At 44.7% G+C, this 21,388-nt stretch overlaps 3 protein-coding genes across 11 annotated transcripts in view; all 3 read right to left on the reverse strand.

The window, feature by feature from the left end:
• The window catches only part of GDPD1 (glycerophosphodiester phosphodiesterase domain containing 1), a 61,211-nt gene extending 59,370 nt beyond the window's left edge, over positions 1-1,841 (reverse strand). For all 3 annotated transcript variants that reach the window (XM_015119124.3, XM_077970910.1, XM_015119123.3), the window contains exon 1: positions 1,638-1,841. In XM_015119124.3, coding sequence (XP_014974610.1) covers positions 1,638-1,779 — 142 coding nt within the window. In that variant the 5' untranslated portion in view covers positions 1,780-1,841. The remainder of the gene's footprint in view (positions 1-1,637) is intronic.
• Positions 1,842-7,810: 5,969 nt separating this feature from the next.
• Positions 7,811-13,125, reverse strand: SMG8 (SMG8 nonsense mediated mRNA decay factor). Of its 3 annotated transcripts, none has more exon segments than NM_001194385.1 (4): positions 7,811-8,305; positions 9,506-10,378; positions 10,615-10,760; positions 11,325-13,125. In NM_001194385.1, coding segments are annotated over 4 exon segments (2,976 nt in total). In that variant the 5' UTR covers positions 13,084-13,125; the 3' UTR covers positions 7,811-8,107.
• Positions 13,126-17,877: 4,752 nt separating this feature from the next.
• The window catches only part of PRR11 (proline rich 11), a 92,516-nt gene continuing 89,005 nt past the window's right edge, over positions 17,878-21,388 (reverse strand). For 2 of the 5 annotated variants that reach the window (XM_077970906.1, XM_015119125.3), the window contains one exon: positions 20,980-21,237. In XM_077970906.1, the coding sequence (XP_077827032.1) occupies positions 21,169-21,237 (69 nt within the window). In that variant the 3' untranslated portion in view covers positions 20,980-21,168. Of the gene's footprint in view, positions 18,466-18,954; positions 19,350-20,979; positions 21,238-21,388 lie in introns of those variants that run through there. The other 3 variants (XR_013406405.1, XR_013406404.1, XR_013406406.1) reach the window with 3 other exon arrangements.

Genomic DNA, 21,388 nt, shown 5'->3' on the forward strand with positions numbered 1-21,388 from the left:
CAGGTAGCTGTTAAAACAGATAACCCAAATAAACAATAACACGGCATTTGGCTGACCACCCTTTAAAACCTCTGAGGCTTTTCATGAGTGGGAAGGCTAGAATACTACTGAAGTCACTCATTAGACTAACAAAATTACATAGAAGAATGATAATGTATTTCCGTATTTATATTTCTTTTTTTTTTTTTTTTTTTTTTTTTTTTTTTTTTTGAGACGGAGTCTCGCTCTGTTGCCCAGGCTAGAGTGCAGTGGCGCGATCTCGGCTCACTGCAAGCTCCGCCCCCCGGGTTCCCGCCATTCTCCTGCCTCAGCCTCCGAGTAGCTGGGACTACAGGCGCCCACCACCTCGCCCGGCTAGTTTTTTGTATTTTTAGTAGAGACGGGGTTTCACCGTATTAGCCAGGATGGTCTCGATCTCCTGACCTCGTGATCCACCCGCCTCGGCCTCCCAAAGTGCTGGGATTACAGGCTTGAGCCACCGCGCCCGGCCTTATATTTCAAAACCTTATTCCTTGGCCAATACTTGTTAGTAAAGTGATTATGGTACGAAACCAAGTTTTAGACTGTAAACTCCTAGAAATTATCATTTCAAGTGTGTATTAAATTTCAAGCAAATTTTAAACCAGTTTAAGATTCATCCTTAAAGAACAGTTAAAACTGATTGAAAATAATCCAATTTCACCGCACTTTATACATCATACCTGAAATGCAATGAAGACACAATATTATACAATAATGAAGAAGCAAAGATTTGGCCTCTTATCTGGGAAATCAGAGGGTGGACTACCTGGGCTCCTTTTAGCAAAACACTTTTCCAAAAGAAATTTATTTTTGTTTTCTTTAAACAATACTGTCCTGTCCTAAAATAAATCATTTCTAGTCTTTTGAAAATCCACATGTCTTTGCGTGTTTATTTATTTTTAAATTTTTTATTTTTTGCAGTGCTAAAAAAAAAAAAAAAAAAAAAAAAGATGCAAGGTTTCCAGCCCTGGGGACCAGGACGCTCTAGCTCCTGTCTCAGTTCAGCCCTAGCTCTAATTGTGACCTTGGGAAATGTCCCTGGCTCGGAGGACTCGGTTTCCCTCTCTTCTCAATTATAAGTGCTTGGAACATGGGGGTGGGACGGGCCCCCAGCACCGCAGACAAGGGGCTACAGCTTGTCCAGTTTCACGCAAATCCCCAGCCCTCCTCGTCGCCTCGGCTCTTCCCATCCACTCAGCCACTGGCTCGCTCGGAGCAGTGTGTTCCCGGTGCCCCCCGCGGGGTACCCTCGGTTCTACACGGCGCTCCCCTTTTGTGTCTTGCTGCTAGGAAGGGACCTTGCGATCATCCTTCCATCCGCCGAGAAACGCTCCACCTACCCTTCATTCTCGACCGGGTCTTTCCCGTTTCAGAGAACCCCTCACATTGCTGCCCTCGAGAGACCCCCGCCGTGGATCTGACTGGGAATCCCTCTCCTTCTTTCGTCTCAGGAGACCTTCCCTTCACACAGCCTTCACCTCCGGAGGAGCCCTCAATTCACACAACCCCATTCTTCCTCAAACTCTCAGGGATTGGCACCTGGCTGCCTTTTGCGGAGCCGCAAAGGACTCTCAGCCTCCCCCACCTCCGCCATCGGTTCTGGGGACCCCTCTCACCTCCGCGGTGAGAGATGTGTTTACTGAGGAATCGCTGCTTCTTTCTCTGATGCAGCAGGGTCGGGTATTTAAGCAACAAGAATGAGGTCACCAAGTACCCTCCTAGCGTAGACAGAAGGTAAAAAGCCGCAGTGGACGACATCTCAGTCACCGTGTGGGAAGTCTCCCACCTCCGGGCCCTCTGAACTCCGCTGCGGCAGTAGCAACGACGGCGGCGGCGGCGGCGGCTGCTCGAGGTCTGCTCGCCCCCAGCCGGTGCCAGTGGTGCAGCGCACTTGTCAGTGCCGGTCTAGTGCGCATGCGCAGCTGGACCCCAGCGCCCCAGCAACAAAGGGGCTCCGACGCGCAGGCGCGCTCCGGTTCTCGAGTAGGAGCCTGCAGAGATCCTGGAGTGAGCGTTTGTCACCTAGCTCTGTGGACCGACCCTCATGAAGAGAAAGCTTGCAAACCTGCCAGTGTGTTGGCCATCACTCAAGCAGAAAAGACTATTCACGGATAGCCTTTCCTAATTGGAAAATCCACATCAAAAAGGAAAGATTCCAGGGCGCGTCTTAGCCCCTAGTCTAGGAAATGCAAATAATTTTTACCTATGGAGGCAATAAAGCTTGCTAAAAACTAAAAACTAAATAAACTCATCCATTTATCTAGCCTAGAGAGAATTTCCCCTATGGTCACATATACTAGAAAAGGTACCGGTTTACCAGTCAACTATCTGAGAGATGGACCCCTCTCCTCTCATTTCATTGTGGAAGTGCAATCCTCATTCTTTGTACACAATAGGCACTGTAGAAGTATTTGCTGGCTTACAAGTCCGTATAAAATAAGGAAACTTTGTCAAGGTTATAAAGTATTACCTAAAAGTCCTAGAAAGACAGATAACTAAGTTCCAGAAGGCCCTACTAGTTTTCCTTTCACCAGACAAATTACAAACTGCTAACACACGAAGAGCCACACTTCAATGCAAAAGAAATAAATCATCCAGGACTGAGGGAGAAATTTTACGGAAAAGACCATGTCTCCCATAGGACTAGAAAAGCAGAGTGAGTATTTAAAATCCTGTGATTCAGTTGGGCGCGGTGGTTCACGCCTGTAATCCCAGCACTTAGGGAGGCTGGGAAAGGTGGATTGCTTGAGCCCGGGAGTTCGAGACCAGCCTGGGCAACATGGCGAAACCCCATCTCTACGAAAAATAAAACAAAAATAAGCCCGGCGTGGTGGCGTGCACCTGTAGTCACGCTACTCGGGAGGCTGAAGTGGGAGTATTGCTTGAGCCTGGAAAATCGAGGCTGCAGTGAGCTATGACTGCACCACTGCACCCCAGCCTGGGCAACAGAGCAAGACCCTATCTCAACTATAAAAAGAAAATTAGAAGAAAACAGGGGGTGGCCGGGCACGGTGGCTCAAGCCTGTAATCCCAGCACTTTAGGAGGCTGAGGCGGGCAGATCATTTGAAGTCAGGGGTTCAAGACGAGCCTGGCCAACATGGCGAAACCCCATCTCTACTAAAAATACAAAAATTTGCCAGGGATGGTGGCACCCACCTGTAGTGCCAGCTACTCGGGAGGCTGAGGCAGGAGAATCTCTTGGACCCGGGAGGCAGAGGTTGCAGTGAGCGGAGATCGCACCACCGCACTCCAGCCTGGGCGACAGAGCAAGACTCCGTCTCAAAAAAAAAAAAGAAAAAAGAAAATCCTTTAGTCGAGGTTGAAGTGAGCCTTGATGGTGCCACTGCACTCCAGTCTGGGCAACAGAGCAACATTTGAGGAAACTCACAGATTAAAAAATTGTGTCTTCTGTTTAGGGTTGTTAAACTATTTCCTGTAGATCAACTGAGGCACCTGGTTCTATTTTTCAAAATATCACCTGACGGCAATGGAAGGGTCTAGAATAAACCACTGTGGCATAAAAATTATTTTGAGGCTGGGCATGGTGGCTCATGCCTGCCTGTAGTCCCAGCACTTTGGGAGGCCGAGACAGGCAGATCACCTGAGGTCGGGAATTTAAGACCAGCCTGGCCAACGTGGTGAAACCCCGTATCTACTAAAAATACAAAAATAACCCAGGCATAGTGGTGCATGCCTGTAATCCCAGCTACTAGGGAGGCTGAGGCAGGAGAATGGCTTAAACCCGGGAGGTGGAGCTTACAGTGAGCAGAGAGCATGCCACTGCACCCCAGCCTGGGCGACAGAGCAAGACTCTGTCTCTAAAAAAAAAAATTAAAAAAAATATATAATATATATATATATATATCTTTTTTTGAGCTGAAGGCATTTAAATTCCTGGAATCCCTTATTTGCCTAAAATCAAAGGCTCCCAAAAGAACTTAACTGTCATAAATCTCCTCCCTGGGAACAACTCTAATCTTGTCAGAGATGAGAGAGAGACACTGTCACAAAAGTATGATATCACATGGGTATTCTCCTAAGGACACATTTATGTTTCCAAAAAATCATTTCTTTTCCAAAACATGCTTTCTCCCCAGCTTCTAAGAAGTCATTTGTTCTTCTGGAAGTACTTCTACCCCTTCCTACCCAGTAAATTTTAGATGATATATAAACCTCACATTCTAACTGCTTTTTTTTTTTTTTTTTTTTTTTTTTGGTCTCTGTGAGACCACAGAGTCTCACTCTGTGGCCCAGGCTGGAGTTCAGCGGCGACATCTTGGCTCACTGCAACCTCTGCCTCCGCAGGGTTCAAGTGATTCTCCTGCTTTATATATATATAATATATATATTTAAATATATATATATATATTTTTTTTTTTGAAAAGGAGTTTCGCTCTTGTTGTCTAGGCTGGAGTGCAATGGCATGATCTCAGCTCACTGCAACCTCTGCCTCCCAGGTTCCAGCGATTCCTCTGCCTCAGCCTCCCGAATAGCTGGGATTACAGGCATACACCACCTGGCCTGGCTAATTTTGTATTTTTAGTAGAGACGGGGTTTAGCCATGTTGGTCAAGCTGGTCTTGAACTCCTGACCTCAGGTGATCCACCTGCCTCAGACTCAAAGTGCTGGGATTACAGGCGTGAGCCACTGTGCCCCAATAATTTTGTATTTTTAGTAGAGATGGGGTTTCACCATGTTGTCTGGGCTGGTCTCGAACTCCTGACCTCAAGTGATCTGCCCACCTAGGCCTCCCAAAGTCCTGGGATTACAGGCTCATTCTCACATTTTCTAAGAAGACAGAACAACAGGAAAAGTATGAATTCAAAATCAGAGTTCTGAATTTTTTTTATTATTTTATATAATATTATTCTAATGAAGGTAAGAGAAGAAAGAGGAGCATTTATCCTTTTTTTTTTTTTTTTTTTTTTTTCCTGAGATGGAATCTCACTCTGTCACCCAGGCTGGAGTGCAGTGGCAAGATCTCAGCTCACTGCAACCTCCGCCTCCCAGGTTCAAGTGATTCTCCTGCCTCAGCCTCCCGAGTAGCTGGGATCACAGGCACATGCCACCAGGCCTGGCTAATTTTTGTATTTTTAGTAGAGATGGGGTTTTACCATGTTGGTCAGGCTGGTCTCAATCTCCTGCCTTGGCCTCCCAAAGTGCTAGGATTACAGGCATGAGCCACCGCACCCAGCCTCTGTATATTTTTAAGTAAAAAAACACTGGCTTTAAATGTAGCAAGATGGGCCGGGCGCGGTGGCTCAAGCCTGTAATCCCAGCACTTTGGGAGGCCGAGGCGGGCGGATCACAAGGTCAGGAGATCGAGACCACAGTGAAACCCCGTCTCTACTAAAAATACAAAAAATTAGCCGGGCGCTGTGGCGGGCGCCTGTAGTCCCAGCTACTAAGGAGGCTGAGGCAGGAGAATGGCGGGAACCCGGGAGGCGGAGCTTGCAGTGAGCCGAGATCGCGCCACTGCACTCCAGCCTGGGCAACAGCGTGAGACTCCGTCTCAAAAAAAAAAAAAAAAAAAAAAAAAAAAAAAAAAAAATAAATGTAGCAAGATGTGTTAAATACATATTTCCTATATATTGAGACTAAAATCTACAATTCTATTTGTCCAACATTTCAAAATTAGTGTGTCTATGGAAACATAATCAATTACACAAGAGTTTAGGTATGTTAACTTACTTTGTACTTACCTAATTGGTGATATATATCTAATTGGTGATAAAGCACAATATACCACTATATCTCCATCTGATTGGTGATAACTAGGTGGTGATTAAAATTAGATGGTGATATAGTGGCATATTGTCATGTTGATGCTGGTGAATTACCATAGATTGGTAAAATATTTTTACATTTTTTTTTTTTTGAGAAGAAGCCTCACTCTGTCACCAGGCTGGACTGCAGTGGTGCCATCTCAGCTCACTGCAACCTCTGCCTCCCAGATTCAAGCGATTCTCCTGCCTCAGCCTCCCAAGTAGCTGGGACTACAGGGGTGTGCCACTACACCCGGCTAGGTTTTGTATTTTTAGTAGAGATGCGGTTTCACCATGTTGGCCAGGATGGTCTCGATCTCTTGACCTCGTGATCTGCTCGCCTTGGCCTCCCATAGTGCTGGGATTACAGGTATGAGCCACCGTGCCTGGCACAAGATTTTTTTTTTTGAGACAGGGTTTTGCTCTGTTGGGGTGGTATGATCACAGCTCACTGCAGCCTAGACCCACTGGTGTCAAGCCATCCTCCCACTTCAGCCTCCTGAGTAGCTGGGACTACAGGCATGCACCACCACATCTATATTTTCTTTTTTTTTTTTGTAGAAACAAGGTCTCACTATGTCTTCCAGGCTGGTCTTAAGGGATCCTCCTGCCGCCTAAGCCTCCCAAAGTGCTGCAATTAAAGGCACGAGCCATTGTGCCCAGACTGATAAGATTTGGATCACTTAGCAAATTGTTTCACAGTACAGGAATTTTAAAAGAATAGTCTGCATTGACCGGGCAAGGTGGCTTACACCTGTAATCCCAACACTTTGGGAGGCCAAGGCAGGTGGATCACCTGAGGTCAGGAGTTCAAAAACAGCCTGGGCAACATGGCGAAATCCTGTCTCTATTAAAAATGCAAAAATTAGCTAGGCGTCGTGGCATGCGCCTGTAATCCCAGCTACTCAGGAGGCTGAGGCAGGAGAATCACTTGAACCCAGGAGGCGGAGGTTGCAGTGAGCCAAGATCACGCTATTGCACTCCAGCCTGGGTGACAGAGTGACGCTCCGTCTCAAAAAAAAAAAAAAAGAAAAAGAAAAAAGAAAAAAAGAATAATCCACATTAATATACTGGATTAAAAAGTTTAGTTCAGATAATATTCATTTAAAATATGATATCTCATCAGGCCAAGATAAGAACAAAACAGTTTAAAGTACCAGAATTGTGAGTCAACCAATTGTGCTTTTTTTGGAATTAAGTCAAATATCTTCATATTATTACCAGATAACCTAATCTCCCAACTTGTTTCGAAGATAATTTCAAGACTAGCATCTTTTTTTTTTTTTTTTTTTTTTTTTGAGACGGAGTCATGCTCTGTCGCCCAGGCTGGAGTGCAGTGGCTGGATCTCAGCTCACTGCAAGCTCCGCCTCCCGGGTTCACGCCATTCTCCTTCCTCAGCCTCCCAAGTAGCTGGGACTACAGGCGCCCGCCACTTCGCCCAGCTAGTTTTTTGTATTTTTTAGTAGAGACGGGGTTTCACCGTGTTAGCCAGGATGGTCTCGATCTCCTGACCTCGTGATCCGCCCGTCTCGGCCTCCCAAAGTGCTGGGATTACAGGCTTGAGCCACCGCGCCCGGCCAAGACTAGCATCTTAATAAAAATCCCAGCTAGGCTGGGTGTGGTAGTTCACACCTGTAATCCCAGCACTTTGAGAGGACGAAGTGAGCTGATCACCTGAGGTCAGGAGTTCGAGATCAGCCTGACCAACATGGAGAAACCCTGTCTCTACTAAAAGTACAAAATTAACCGGGTGTGGAGGCACATGCCTATAATCCCAGCTACTCAGGAGGCTGAGGCAGGAGAATGGCTTGAACCTGGGAGGTGGAGGCTGCGGTGAGCCATGATTGCACCATTGCACTGCAACCTGGGAAACAAGAGTGTAACTCTGTCTCAAAAAAAAAACAAAAAATGAAAAACAAAACAAAAAAACCTCCACCACCAACCAAAAAAAAAAAAACCAGCTAAAACATTATTTTAACAAAAACAAGACTTTGGCTCAACATGGTTATGCAATATTCAGTTATAATAGAAACATGTTTAATTATGGAGAGTAAAACAGAAACGAGAAACAACAGGTATCATCCATGTATTTTATATTCTTTTCTAGAACAATCAATCTGTATTAGAAAGTTGTAGCCACGTTTACAATAAATATCAACAATAAAATAGTGGAACAAATTAGTTTCCAAATACTCAACTCCTGTAACCAAAACACATTTTGGATTTGGGAAAACACAGTAAACACATACCAAAAACACAGCCACACATACCAAAAACAAAAACCAGCTCAAGCATAGGATTGAACTGGCTGGAAAACACTTATTGTGTTACTGCCTTAAGAACTCCTCGGAGCACCTTGTAGCTCATTAACTGCACATTTTCCTTTGGGGGGAAACAAGGTCCTCTCTCAGTCACATATGCATAAGGAAATCTCAAAACCCAAAGGCCATCAGGTGGAAGCGTGATTTCTTGTTTTTCTGGGTAGAATACCGGACATGGTGGTGGGCCTGGTTGAACCTGAAAAACACAGGTAGTATAATTATTTTCATATTTCTCAATATGAAACAACTGAAAGATAAATGCCTAAACAAACGATAGATTCAAAGAACATGTAAGGCCAGACGTGGTGGCTCATGCCAGTAATCCAAGCACTTTCGGAGGCTGAGGCCGGTGAATCACGAGGTCAGGAGTTAGAGACCAGCCTGGTTAACATGGTGAAACCCCATCTCTACTAAAAATAGAAAAAATTAGTCGGGTGTGGTGGCATGTGCCTGTAATCCGTTACTAAGGAGGCTGGGGCAAGAGAACAGCTTGAACCCAGGAGGCGGAGGTGCAGTTTGCTGAGATAGTGCCATTGCCCTCCAGCCTGTGCGACAGAGCGAGACTCTGTCTCAAAAAAACAAACAAAAAAAATAAATAAAAGAGCATATAAGATTAAGCAGATATGGGTATACTCCTAACTCTAATTGTATCCAATATATTATTTAGTCTCAAATATTATTCTGCTTTCCTCCAGAATTTTTTTTTTGGTGGGGGAATGGAGTCTCAGTCTGTCACCCAGGCTGGAGTGCAATGGTGCAATTTCAGCTCACTGCAACCTCCGCCTACCAGGTTCAAGTGATTCTCCTGCCTCAGCCTCCCAAGTAACTGGGATTACAGGCACCTTCCACCATGCCTGGCAAATTTTTTGTATTTTTAGTAGAGACGGGGTTTCACCATGTTGCCCAGGCTGGTCTCAAACTCCTGACTTCAGGTGATCTGCCTGCCTCGGCCTCCCAAAGTGCAGGAATTACAGGAGTGACTCACCGCGCCCAGCCTTTTCTCCAGAATTTTAACTTCAAGCTCTGCCTTTGAATGAAATGATGTGAATTGATGGTGTGAATGGATTAAAATACCCACAATGTATTTTTTTAAAAAATAGAATATTAGGTATAGAAGGTATTTAAATTTAAGACCTGTTTAATTAAATAGTTCATTTTTTAATTTAATTTTTTGTAGAGATACAAGTCTCACTATGTTGCTCAGGCTGGTCTTAAACTCCTGGGCTCAAGCAATCCTCCCATCTTGGCCTCCCAAAGTTCTGGGATTACAAGCATGAGCCACTGCCCTCAGCCTGAAATAATTAGTTTTGATGCTAACTTGTACTTTTTAAAATCAATCAAAACAAACATCAGCATTTTTTACTTGTTTGGGGCGGCAGAGGGTTATATTTCTTACCTGAGGCATTAGTATTATCTGCAAAGGAGCATCAGGAACCACAACAAAAAGCCTCATAAGTTGAGCATAATGAGGTTTCAGCCCTCTACCTTGAGAGGATGACAGAATATATAAAGGCATGTCACTATTTAGGGCTTTTAAAGCTGATTCTTTTGGCCCACTTCCCATTACTTTCATTACTTTGTCAGGCCCAGAGCACATGAATCTCCGACCTCGAGAGTCTTCGTATTCAAAGCCCACAAAAGCTCGAGCTATGTCATCTCGCCGTCTTCCTCTTCCCATTACAACTGCACTTCTCTTTCCAGGAATAGCTTTATTTGGAGCAGGCCAAGAGTTTGTGTCTAAGTCTCCTTCGTCTTCAGCTCTAGTCCTGATGACAATGTCCCAAGGCATAAGATAATTTGTTCCTGGAATGAAGCCCTGTTGGTCCAAACCTGTATGAAAGTTATAAGACTTAGCAGGGCCTAGTTTAACCAAAGACCAGCTGGAGAATTTGGGTAGGAGACCTTTAGGGCAATTTGAATGTAGCATGCCTGGGAGATACTCAACTGTGGATGCCTGTCGATCAACCAAGTTTGGTCTCTTCTCAGTTTTCACTTCTACTTGACCATGAACTTCTGGATTATCTCCTCCTGCTTGTGGATCAGCTGGATAGGTACCTAAGCTATCTGTGGATTGGCCCAAACTCAAAGCTAAACTCAGGCTTGTGCTCTCTCCTTGGGTTTGGGGTTCTTTTTCTTTAAGTTTATCAGCATCTGAATCTGGAGGAGCAGGAGAGGATTCATTCTTAGCAGGAGCAGGATCTGGAGTACTTGGTTCAAATACTGGGAAATTGATATGATCCAATTTTCCACAACACTTTTCTTCCAGAAGCTATAGAGGGGAAGAAAAAAATTCAGTAAGTTTTTCATTTTAAATAATATATTCTTCACTCTAACAAGATCAATAATTGATGTGTAAGTAAGTATGTACACATAAAGAACTTGCTCTTGTTTATATATTATACTGCAGTTGCATTTGTTTTCTACTTATTCTGCTATTGAAAATATGTTTTTACTCAGATGATATTTAACAAAAAAAGAAGGAAGAAGAAAAAATTCAGAGTCTACCTGATAAAAGTCATAATTGGCTGCTTTGATATCAAAGGGATCATCTCGAGGTGCTTGTTTCCTTCCACAGTTGCAAGCACCAGTAGATCGAGCTCGGCTATTGTGATATAGCACAGGGGGATTTCTATCGGCCTCTGGTTTTTCTCCTGGAAAATATAACAGCCACTATTAATTTCACAAACACAATGTGCAGTCAAATTTACTTTGCATTCTACATCTAACCCCACAAATACTCCCAAAAATCCTTTGGAAAGAAAAACAAACAAAAACCTTACCTAAATACACATAACAGAAGAAGCAAGTGAAAATATATAAAATAATTTATATTATAAATCTAAAGTTTAGAGTTTTTAAGTGAATTTTTCCTCCTGCTATCATCATCACGTACCATCATCTAACATAACATTCATTTTAGTTCAACAAATCCTCCAAGGCAGAAATGTTAATATGAAATGTCTGAAATTTTATACTACTTAATAATTCTTTTACCAATTCACTGGGACTTATTCTTTAAATGAAAAAAAATAAGAAAGTAGTCATAGCTGGTATTTTTCTTTTGCAGCAGGAGAGAAAACGTATAGCTGATGCACCTAAATTTCTGTAGGGCTCTTTCTAAAATATCAATACGTAGTGAACAGACTATCTTAAAACAAGAATGAGAACACAGCTCAAAAGTTTTTATTTCAAAATGCTGAAAAAATTTTAGCTACCTGATTTAGGTAATGAGTGAAATTTGTGTACACAGTGTTGATCAGTTAAACTCCTCTCCTCACAGAGCTGATGGCCATTGCTCCAAAATTTGTAGCAGTCCTCATGCAACTGCATGGCATATTTATGAAATGCTGGACCTCTAGCATGTTGACTGTACACTCGAAGAGCCTGGGCAAGCTGATTCTTATGGACAGTCATTGTGTAATTATGAGGCAAATTTGACTGGTAGGCACTGTGGGCCATGGGTAAAGCTTTTTGGCATCGATTTTCTGAGAATTTTGTGTCAATATCCAAAAACCCTTCCAAGACTTTAATACTGCTTAAAATCTTAGATGTTAGCTCTCCAGTGGGCGACCCCAAGTCCTCCTCTTTCCCATCAATAGCCACTTCATACAGTTTTGAAGCTGCTGAGATCCACTTCTGATAAGTAGGAAGTTCAAAATGGGAAGGCTGTGGGTTCCTGCCCACACTGTCATCGAAACCTTTCTTGCTTAGGACTAGCTCCACATGCTGCCATAGGAATTCCCGAAGAGTGAAATCCACTAGCTGGCCTGAAGAACTGGAACTGCTGCTGTCAATGTGAAAGGAAAGTTGTTGTCGGCTGTGCTGCCTCATTACCTGGTATCGCCTAGGCCCAGAAAGGGGTGCAGGCACCAGTAAAGATTCCGGGTCCTTCACAGTACAATGACTCCTAAGTTGGTCCAGCAACATACCTACTGGGTCCTCCTCCTGGCTTCCGGGTACTATGTACACGAAAGCTTGGTTGGCAGGCACAGTAAAGAGGCAGTTGATGCTCTGATTAGTCAAGACACGACTCTTCCGGAAGATTCTATAGATCTGGTCCTCCAGGGCATGCTGCAGCCTCCTTTTGGGAGAATGTTTCTTGGGCTTGTCTGGATGAGCTGGGTCTTGGTTCCGAGGAGGTTCTACCTTGAGCGCTCCATTGAGTTGAAAGAGGAAAAGGAGTCTAGGTGGGCAAGGTCGGCAGTTTAGCTTCCAGTCTTTGCCAACTGGACAATCCTTAATGGCTGTTTTAAGGAGTGGCAGGACCTTCTGTCTCAGCCCATCTAGGGCTCTGAATACTCGATCATAAGTGATATCAAAGGAACAAGTGGGATGGACCAGAAGCAAGATATGACAGACAGAGAATAGGTAAAGGAGACTGAGGCACTGCAGCTTCTCTTGATGCTTCCAGAACTCGTGTGCTTCTGCATGAGGTAAAGAGAGTCCACCTCCAGCTTCCCCGCTCTGAAGAGCCCGACAAGCCCGTAGAAGCTGTGAATTGTCACAGATGGAGGTGAGGAGAAGATAGAGAACTTTGCTTTCCTGATTGTAGTAGGCCTGCAGAAGGCTGTAGTCCTGGGAGCCTGCCTCCGTTCGGTTACCTTCCGCGGCAGTTCCACTTCCCCGAACTGAATCCCCGGCTGCAGCCCCAGGGTCTTCGGCTCCACCGGCCTCACCCATGGCGCCAGCCTCAGTCCTGATTACAGGCCCTGGATCCCCAGGATCTTGGTGGCGAAAGACTGGAAAGACCTGTCGGTCGCACACCGTATTCACAAGAGAGAACTTCTCGGAATTCAGGCGTAGAGCCGTCTTGCCGAAGATTCCCACAACACAGATCTCATCCTCCCGCCATGGAGGCTCCGGTCCGCCAGCCGCGCTCCCTCCGCCCTCGGTAGGGGACCCTCCGAGACTTTCAGAGCCCATCCAGGCTGACGCTCCCATTAGAAGCTCTCGCAAGCTCACGGGACCCGCCATAGTGCAAAGCCTTCTCTAGAGTCCTTCCGGTCCGTTAGTAAAACCTACCGGCTTTCCTCCAATTTTGAAATCCTTCCTCCGCTTCTTCAGTTCCTGCTTTCCCGTCACTTGGGTTCCGCCTCCTCTTCTCTCCTAGTTTAAGAGTTTCCTCCAATTTTGAAATCCTTCCTCCGCTTCTTCAGTTCCTGCTTTCCCGTCACTTGGGTTCCGCCTCCTCTTCTCTCCTAGTTTAAGAGTTTCCTCAGCTGTAGGAACTGAGATATCAAAACAAACAAACAAAAACAACACAACACACACACACACACACACACACACACACACACACACACACACACACACACACACACACACACACACACACACACACACACCCCCACACACACACACACACACACACCCCCGGGGACGAGGGCGGTGGCGCGCTAGGACGAGGGGCGGTGGCTCACGCCTGTAATCCCAGCACTTTGGGTTCCGCCTCCTCTTCTCTCCTAGTTTAAGAGTTTCCTCAGCTGTAGGAACTGAGATATCAAAACAAACAAAAACAAAACAACACAACACACACACACACACACCCTGGGGACGAGGGCGGTGGCTCACGCCTGTAATCCTAGCACTTTGGGAGGCCGAGGCGGGCAGATAACTAAAGTCAGGAGTTTGAGACCAGCCTGGCCAACATGGTGAAACCCCATCTCTACTAAAAATACAAAAATTAGCCGGGCGTGGTGGCGGGCGCCTGTAATCCCATCTACTCGGGAGGCTGAGGCAGGAGAATCGATTGAACCCGGGAGGCGGAAGTTGCAGTGAAACGCGATCACACCATTGCACTCCAGCCTGGGCAACAAGAGCGAAAATCCGTCTCAAAAAAAAAAAAAAAGTAAAAATTAGGGGTGGTGGCGGGCGCCTGTAGTTCCAGTTGCTCAGGAGACTGACGCAGGAGAATTGCTCGAACCGGGAGGTGGAGGTTGCCGTGAACCGAGATCGCGCCACTGCACTCCAGCCTGGGCGACAGAGTGAGACACCTTGTCTCAAAAAAAAAAAAAAAAAAATTGTGAAATATCTTTGTGTGTAAATTATAACTTGCAGAACCTCTTTAACTAGCAGGCATATTGACAAATAGCTGCCAGGATAAAACTTACAACCAGATTTAAATGTATAATTATAACATGTTTATTATTCTGGGGTTTCGTAAAAAAAAATCTTTGAATCTAAAAAAATTATAGCACTATACAATAACATGACTGAATCTTTAAAATAAATGTTGACTGAAAGAAATCAGAAACATATATACCCTATAATTCTATTTCTTTCTTTTTTTTTTTTTTTTTGAGATGGAGTCTCACTCTGTGGCCAGGCTAGAGTTCAGTGGCACGATCTTGACTCACTGCAACCTCCGGGTCCCGGGTTCAAGTGATTATCTTGCCTCAGTCTCCCGAGTAGCTGGGATTACAGGTGCGTGAGACCACACCCAGCTAATTTTTGTATTTAGAGACAGGATTTCACCATGTTGGCCAGGATCTGGTGATCTGCCCGCCTCAGCTTCCCAAAGTGGTAGGATTACAGGTGAGAGCCGCTGCGCCAGACCTGATTCTATTTCTATAGGGTTCAAAAGCAAGCAAAATAAACCATAGCATTTAGGGGTGGGTTCTTACTAAAAGCAAGGAAATATTTATTGTACCAAGCAGGTCAGTGATTACTTAGTGAGGGAAGGGATTATGATATGATAGAAGAAGGAGACATGTAGGGCTTCTGAGGATACTAATCATACGTATTTTTTGGTGGTTATGTGTGTTTTTGTTATATATATGTAAAACATATATATTGAAAAAAATGCATATATATATAGAGAGAGACAGAGTCTTGCTCTGTTGCCCAGAGTGGAGTGCAGTGGCGCAATCTAGGCTCACTGCAAACTCCACCTCCCAGGTTCAAGCGATTCTACCGCCTCAGCCTCCCAAGGAGCTGGGATTACAGGCACACCGCCAGGCTCGGCTAATTTTTGTATTTTTAGTAGAGATAGGGTTTTGCCTTGTTGGCCAGGCTGGTCTCGAACTCCTGACCTCAAGTGATCTGCCAGCCTCAGCCTCTCAAAGTGCTGGGATTACAGGAGTGAGCCACTGCCTCCCGCCCCAGGCCTTTTTTTATTCTTCAGAAAGAGTCTTGCTCTGTCACCCAGGATGGAGTGTAGTGGCGCGATCTTGGCTCACTATAACCTCTGCCTCCCAGGCTCAAGTGATTCTCATGCCTCAGCCTCCTGAGTAGCTGGGATTACAGGCATGTGCCACCATGCCTGGCTAATTTTCTTTTGTACTTTTGGTAGAGATGGTGTTTCACCATGTTGGCCAGGCTGGTCTCGAATGCCTGACCTCATGTCATCCACCCACCTCGGCCTCCCAAAGTGCTGGGATCACAGGTGTCAGCCACCGCACCTGGCCCCCGGCCTGTATATATATATATATATATATATATATATATTTTTTTTTTTTTTCTTTTTTTGAGACAGAGTCTCACTGTGTCATCCAGGCTGGAGTGCAGTGGTGCTATCTGGGCTCACTGCAACCTCTGTCTCTTGGGTTCAAGCAATTCTGCCTCAGCCTCCCAAATAGCTGGGATTACAAGCGCGCACCACCATGCCCAGCTAAATTTGTATTTTTAGCAGAGATGGGGTTTCACCATGTTAGCCAGACTGGTCTCGAACTTCCAACCCCAGGTGATCTGCCCACCTCGGCCTCCCAAAGTGCTGGGATTATAGGTGTGAGCCACCACACTCGGTCTTGATCTTTAAATTCACATATATTTTCTATACTTAATATATGCTTTTTTATAGGTATTATTTCTAGTTAAAAAAGGTTAAAAAGAGAAAAACTAAAACTTTTATTAATCTTTATTTAAAGATGCAAGGTAGAACATATTTTAACACTGGTACAATGGCAGTAGCAGCTTTGCAAATGTTTATCTATATGGACTTTTTTTTTCCCTGCCTGGCTTCATTATATAGTAAAGCATTTTTCTTTCTTTTCTTTTCTTTTTTTTTTTTTTTTAAAGACAGAGTCTTGCTCTGTCACCCAGCAGGCTGGAGTACAGGTGGTATGAACACGGCTTACTGCAGCCTCAACCTCCTGGACTTAAGTGATTCCCCACCTCAGTCTCCCAAGTAGCTGGGACTACAGGCACACGCCACCATGCCTGGCTAATTTTTTGTTTTTTGTTGAGACAGGGTCTTGCAACGTTGCCCAGGCTTGTTTTGAACTCTTGACCTCAAGTGGTCCTCCTGCCTCAGCCTCCCAAAGTGCTAGGATTATAGGTGTGAGCCACTGCACTGGGCCATAAAGCATTTTTCTTTCTTTTCTTTCTTTTTTTTGAGACAAAGTCTCACTCTGTTGCCCAGACTGTAGTGCAGTGGTGTGATCTTGGCTCACTGCAACTCCCACCTCCATGGTTCAAGTGATTGTCGTGCCTCAGCCTCCTGAGAAGCTGGAACTATAGGCACATGCAACCATGCCCAGATAATTTTCATATATTTTTTTGGTGGAGAGGGGGGTTTCACCATGTTGGCCAGGCTGGTCTCGAACTTGTGACCTCAAGTGATCCACCCACCTTGGCCTCCCAAAGTGCTGGGATTACAGGTGTGAGCAACTGTGCCTGATCCCCAGCCTATGATTTTTAAATTTGATATATTTTTTCTATACTTAACATATACTTTTTGAGACAGTTTCGCTCTTGTTGCCCAAGCTGGAGTGCAATGGGGTGATCTCAGCTCACTGCAACCTCTGTCTCCCAGGTTCAAGAAATTCTCCTGGCTCAGCCTTCCCAGTAGCTGGGATTACAGGCGCCTGACACTACGCCCGGCTAATTTATGTATTTTTAGTAGAGACAGGGTTTCACTATGTTGGCCAGACTGGTCTTGAACTCCTGACCTCAGGTGATCCACCTGCCTCCGCCTCTCCAAGTGCTGGGATTATAGGCGTGAGCCACTGCACCCGGCCAACATACACTTTTCTATAGGTATTATATTTCTAATTAAAAAAAAAAAAGGTTAGAAAGAGAAAAACCAAAACTTTTATTAATCTTTATTTAAAAACATTTTACCAGATGCACCTTGGTTGTTTACATTCTCTGGTTGCCATTCAGTCTCAAAGTAAGCACTGGGAGCATATGATAAATAGTAGTTTAAGGAAGCCATAGCACTTACAGAATTCTCAAATGGTTACAATATAAAATCTGTCATAAAAATCAGTAAAAGATATAAGGTGGAACACATTTTAACACTGTACAATGGCAGTGGCAGCTTTGCAAATGTTTATCTATATGATTTCCATAGGACTTTTTTTTTTTTTTTTTTTTTTTTTTTGCCTGGTCTCATTAAGTAGCAAAGCATTTTTTCTTTTCTTTTTGAGATGGAGTCTTGCTCTGTTATCCAGCAGGCTGGAGTGTAGTGGTATAAACACGGCTCACTGCAGCCTCAACCTCCCGGGCTCAAGTGATTCTCCCACCTCAGTCTCCTGAGTAGCTGGGACTACAGGCACATGTCACCGCGCCCGGCTAATTTTTTGGTTTTTTTGTAGAGATGGAGTCTTGCAATGTTGCCCAGGCTTGTTTTGAACTCTTGGCCTCAAGTGATCCTCCCACCTCAGCCTCCCGAAGTGCTAGGATTATAGGTGTGAGCCACTGCACTGGGCCATAAAGCATTTTTTTTCTTTCTTTTCTTCTTCTTTTTTTTTTTTTTGACACAGGGTCTCACTCTTGTTGTCCAGACTGGAATGCAGTGATGTGATCTTGGCTTACTGCAACCTTTACCTCCAGGGTTCATGTAATTCTCGTGCTTTAGCTTCCTGAGTAGCTGGGACTATAGGCACATGCCACCATGCCTGGATAATATTTATTTTTATTTTTGGTAGAGATGGGGTTTCACCATGTTGGCCAGGCTGGTCTCAAATGCCTGACCTCAAGTGATTTGCCCACCTCAGCCTCCTAAAGTGCTGGGATTACAGACATGAGCCACTGTAACTGGCCTTTTTTTTTGAGACCGTCTGGCTCTGTTGCCCAGGCTGGAATACAGTGGCATGATCTCAGCTCACTATAACCTCTACCTCCCGGGTCTAAACCATCCTCCCACCTCAGCCTCACAAGTAGCTGGGACTACAGGCGTGCAACATCACACCTGGCTAATTTTTTGATTTTTGGAAGAGACGGAGTTTTCATTACGTTGCCCAGGCTGGTCTCAAACTCCTGAGCTCAAGGCATCCACCTGCCTTGGCCTCCTAAAGCCCTGGGATTACAGGCATGAACCATGATGCCCGGCCCTAGCATTTTTCTTATGATCTCTTATCCCACAAGAATGGTCAAGTCGGCCGGGCGCGGTGGCTCAAGCCTGTAATCCCAGCACTTTGGGAGGCCGAGACAGGCGGATCACGAGGTCAGGAGATCGAGACCATCCTAGCTAACACGGTGAAACCCCGTCTCTACTAAAAAATACAAAAAACTAGCCGGGCGCGGTGGCGGGCGCCTGTAGTCCCAACTACTCGGGAGGCTGAGGCAGGAGAATGGCGTGAACCCGGGAGGTGGAGCTTGCAGTGAGCTGAGATCCGGCCACTGCACTCCAGCCTGGGCGGCAGAGCGAGACTCCGTCTCAAAAAAAAAAAAAAAAAAAAAGAATGGTCAAGTCATTTAGCATTAAATGAATAGAGTACACAGTGGTTTACAATATTATAAACATTGTAAGTGCCCCCTAAAATATTATTGTTATAAATACTCAACTGCTTTATTCTCAGTGATTATTCCCTTTAATTTTACATAATGTAAATGTAGCTAGCAGGTTTTTTTTGTTTTTGTTTTTTTAACTTTTACTAGAAGCTGATATATCTCTTCACTACCTATTTAATTTTTTTTTTTTTCAAGACAGAGTCTCTTGCTGTCACCCACGCTGGAGTGGCGGTGGTGTGATCTTGGCTCACTGCAACCTCTGCCTCCCAGGTTCAAGCGATTCTCCGGCCTCAGCCTCCCAAGTAACTGGGACTACAGGCGCATGACATCACACCTGGCTAATTTTGTATTTTTAGTAGAGATGGGGTTTCACCATGTTACCCAGACTGGTTTTGAAGTCCTGACCTCCCCACTTGCCTCGGCCTCCCAAAGTGCTGGGATTACGGGCATGAGCCACTGTTCCCGGCTACCTGTTTAATTTTCATCCATAAATGTGTTATAAATATAGATGTGGATCTCTGGCCAGGTGTGGTGGCTCATGCCTGTAATCTCAGCACTTTGGGAGGCTGAGGTGGGTGGATCACCTGAGGTGAGGAGTTCGAGACCAGCCTGGTCAACATAATGAAACCCCGTCTCTACTAGAAATACAAAAATTAGTCAGGCATGGCAGTGTGCACCTGTAATCCCAGCTACTCGGGAGGCTGAAGCAGAAGAATTGCTTGAACCCAGGAGGTGGAGGTTGCAGTGAGCCAAGAGTGCGCCACTGCACTCCAGCCTGGGTGACAGAGTGAGACTCCATCTCAAAACAAAACAAAACAAACAAACAAAACATATATATCTATAAAGATGTGGGTCTCAAAAACAGGACTGCCTCTTAGGTGGTAAACATTGCCCCCAGGTTTGCTTTCTAGTCTGGTGACTTTACAACACTCTATTTGGCATCTTAATGCAATATTTATCTATAGAAATCCAGTCTTTCTGGGGAGTTGCCTTTTAGTTTTAGAGATGGGTTCTTGCTCTGTTGCCCATTCTGGAGTATAGTGGAACAATCATAGCTCACCATAGCTTCGAACTCTTGGGCTCAAGTGATCCTCCCACCTCAGCTTCCCAAGTAACTAGGACACTTAGACTACAGGTATGCGTCACCATGCCTGGCTAATTTTAAATTTTTGATACAGATGGGGTCTCTCTATGTTTCCCAGGCTGTATTACTGTCTTTGAATATATAGGTCAGTGACAACAGGGAACTAGGTCTCACAGTGACCTGCTATGGACTTGAGAATCCTTGGTAAGGCATTGTCAAAAACTATAAGGTTCATGTTGAAGTTGTCATAAAATTTTTATGTAGCTGTATAAATGTGGAAAACAGATATAAAAATAAGGAATACCTCAGACTTCTGTGAGCCAGATATAAGTACCTACCTAAGATGCGAGAAATGATATTCTAATTTAATTTTTTTTAAATTTTTAGAGATGGAGTCTTGCTATGTGGTCCAGGCTGGAGTAGAGTGGCTATTCACAGGCATAATTATAGTGCACTACAGCTTCAAGTGATCCTCCCATCTCAGCCTCCTAAGTAGCTGGGACTATAGGCAGGTGTCACCATAGCTGGCTGATTTTGTATTTTTAATAGGGATGGGGTCTCCCTATATTGCCCAGGCTAGTCTTGAATTCCTGGGCTCAAGCAATCCTCCCACCTTAGCCTCCCAAAGTGCTGGGATTACAGGTATGAGCCAAGAGGCTATTTTATTACTGTCATAACTGCACCTATACAGTATATACTGAGTTATCTAGTTAAATTTGAACAACCTCTCCAACCTAAATTGGGTAATTCCAGGATAAACATCACTTTGGAGACTGTATTTTCCCATCCGGTTCTCTTGATGATCATGCAAACTAGAAAATATCCAAATATCTGTATCCACTTTATATCACAGTATATGTGCGCTCCATACATACTCTAATTCTCCAAATGGAATTATATTAGTATATCTATATATATACCCTACTACATTAAAAAAAAGGATTTGGGTTTTTTTTTTTTCCTTGATGGAGTTTCGCTCTTGTTGCCCAGGTTGGGATGCAGTGACGCTATCTTGGCTCACTGCAACCTCTGCCTCCTGGGTTCAAGCGATTCTCCTGCCTCAGCCTCCCGGATAGCTGGGATTATATGCACCCACCACCATGCCCAGCTAATTTTTGTATTTTTAGGAGAGATGGGATTCCACCATGTTGGCCAGGCTGGTCTCGAACCCTAACCTCAGTTGATCCACCCACCTCAGCCTCCCAAAGTGCTGGGATTACAGTTGTGAGCCACTGTGCCTGGCTGGGTGTTTTTATCTGCATTTTTTATGGATCATCACATGGAGTCAGGCAGAGTTGGCATCAGTTTTGTTCATCAAAGCTGCTTGTAGAAAGTGGCAGAGTTGGAGTTGGGCTTCTAGGGTGAGCCAGCTATATAAAAAAAAAAAAAGTCCCAAATATACTATCAGTTATATTCCTGTGATAAATACAACTCTCCTCCTTTCTCAACAGAACCCAGAATTTTTGCAGGGCAACACTGCATTCAGATTCCAAAAACCACTTTTCCCAGTTTCCCTGATGC

This window comes from Macaca mulatta, chromosome 16 (assembly GCF_049350105.2).
Source record: "Macaca mulatta isolate MMU2019108-1 chromosome 16, T2T-MMU8v2.0, whole genome shotgun sequence".
In the NCBI taxonomy this organism is placed as follows: domain Eukaryota; kingdom Metazoa; phylum Chordata; class Mammalia; order Primates; family Cercopithecidae; genus Macaca; species Macaca mulatta.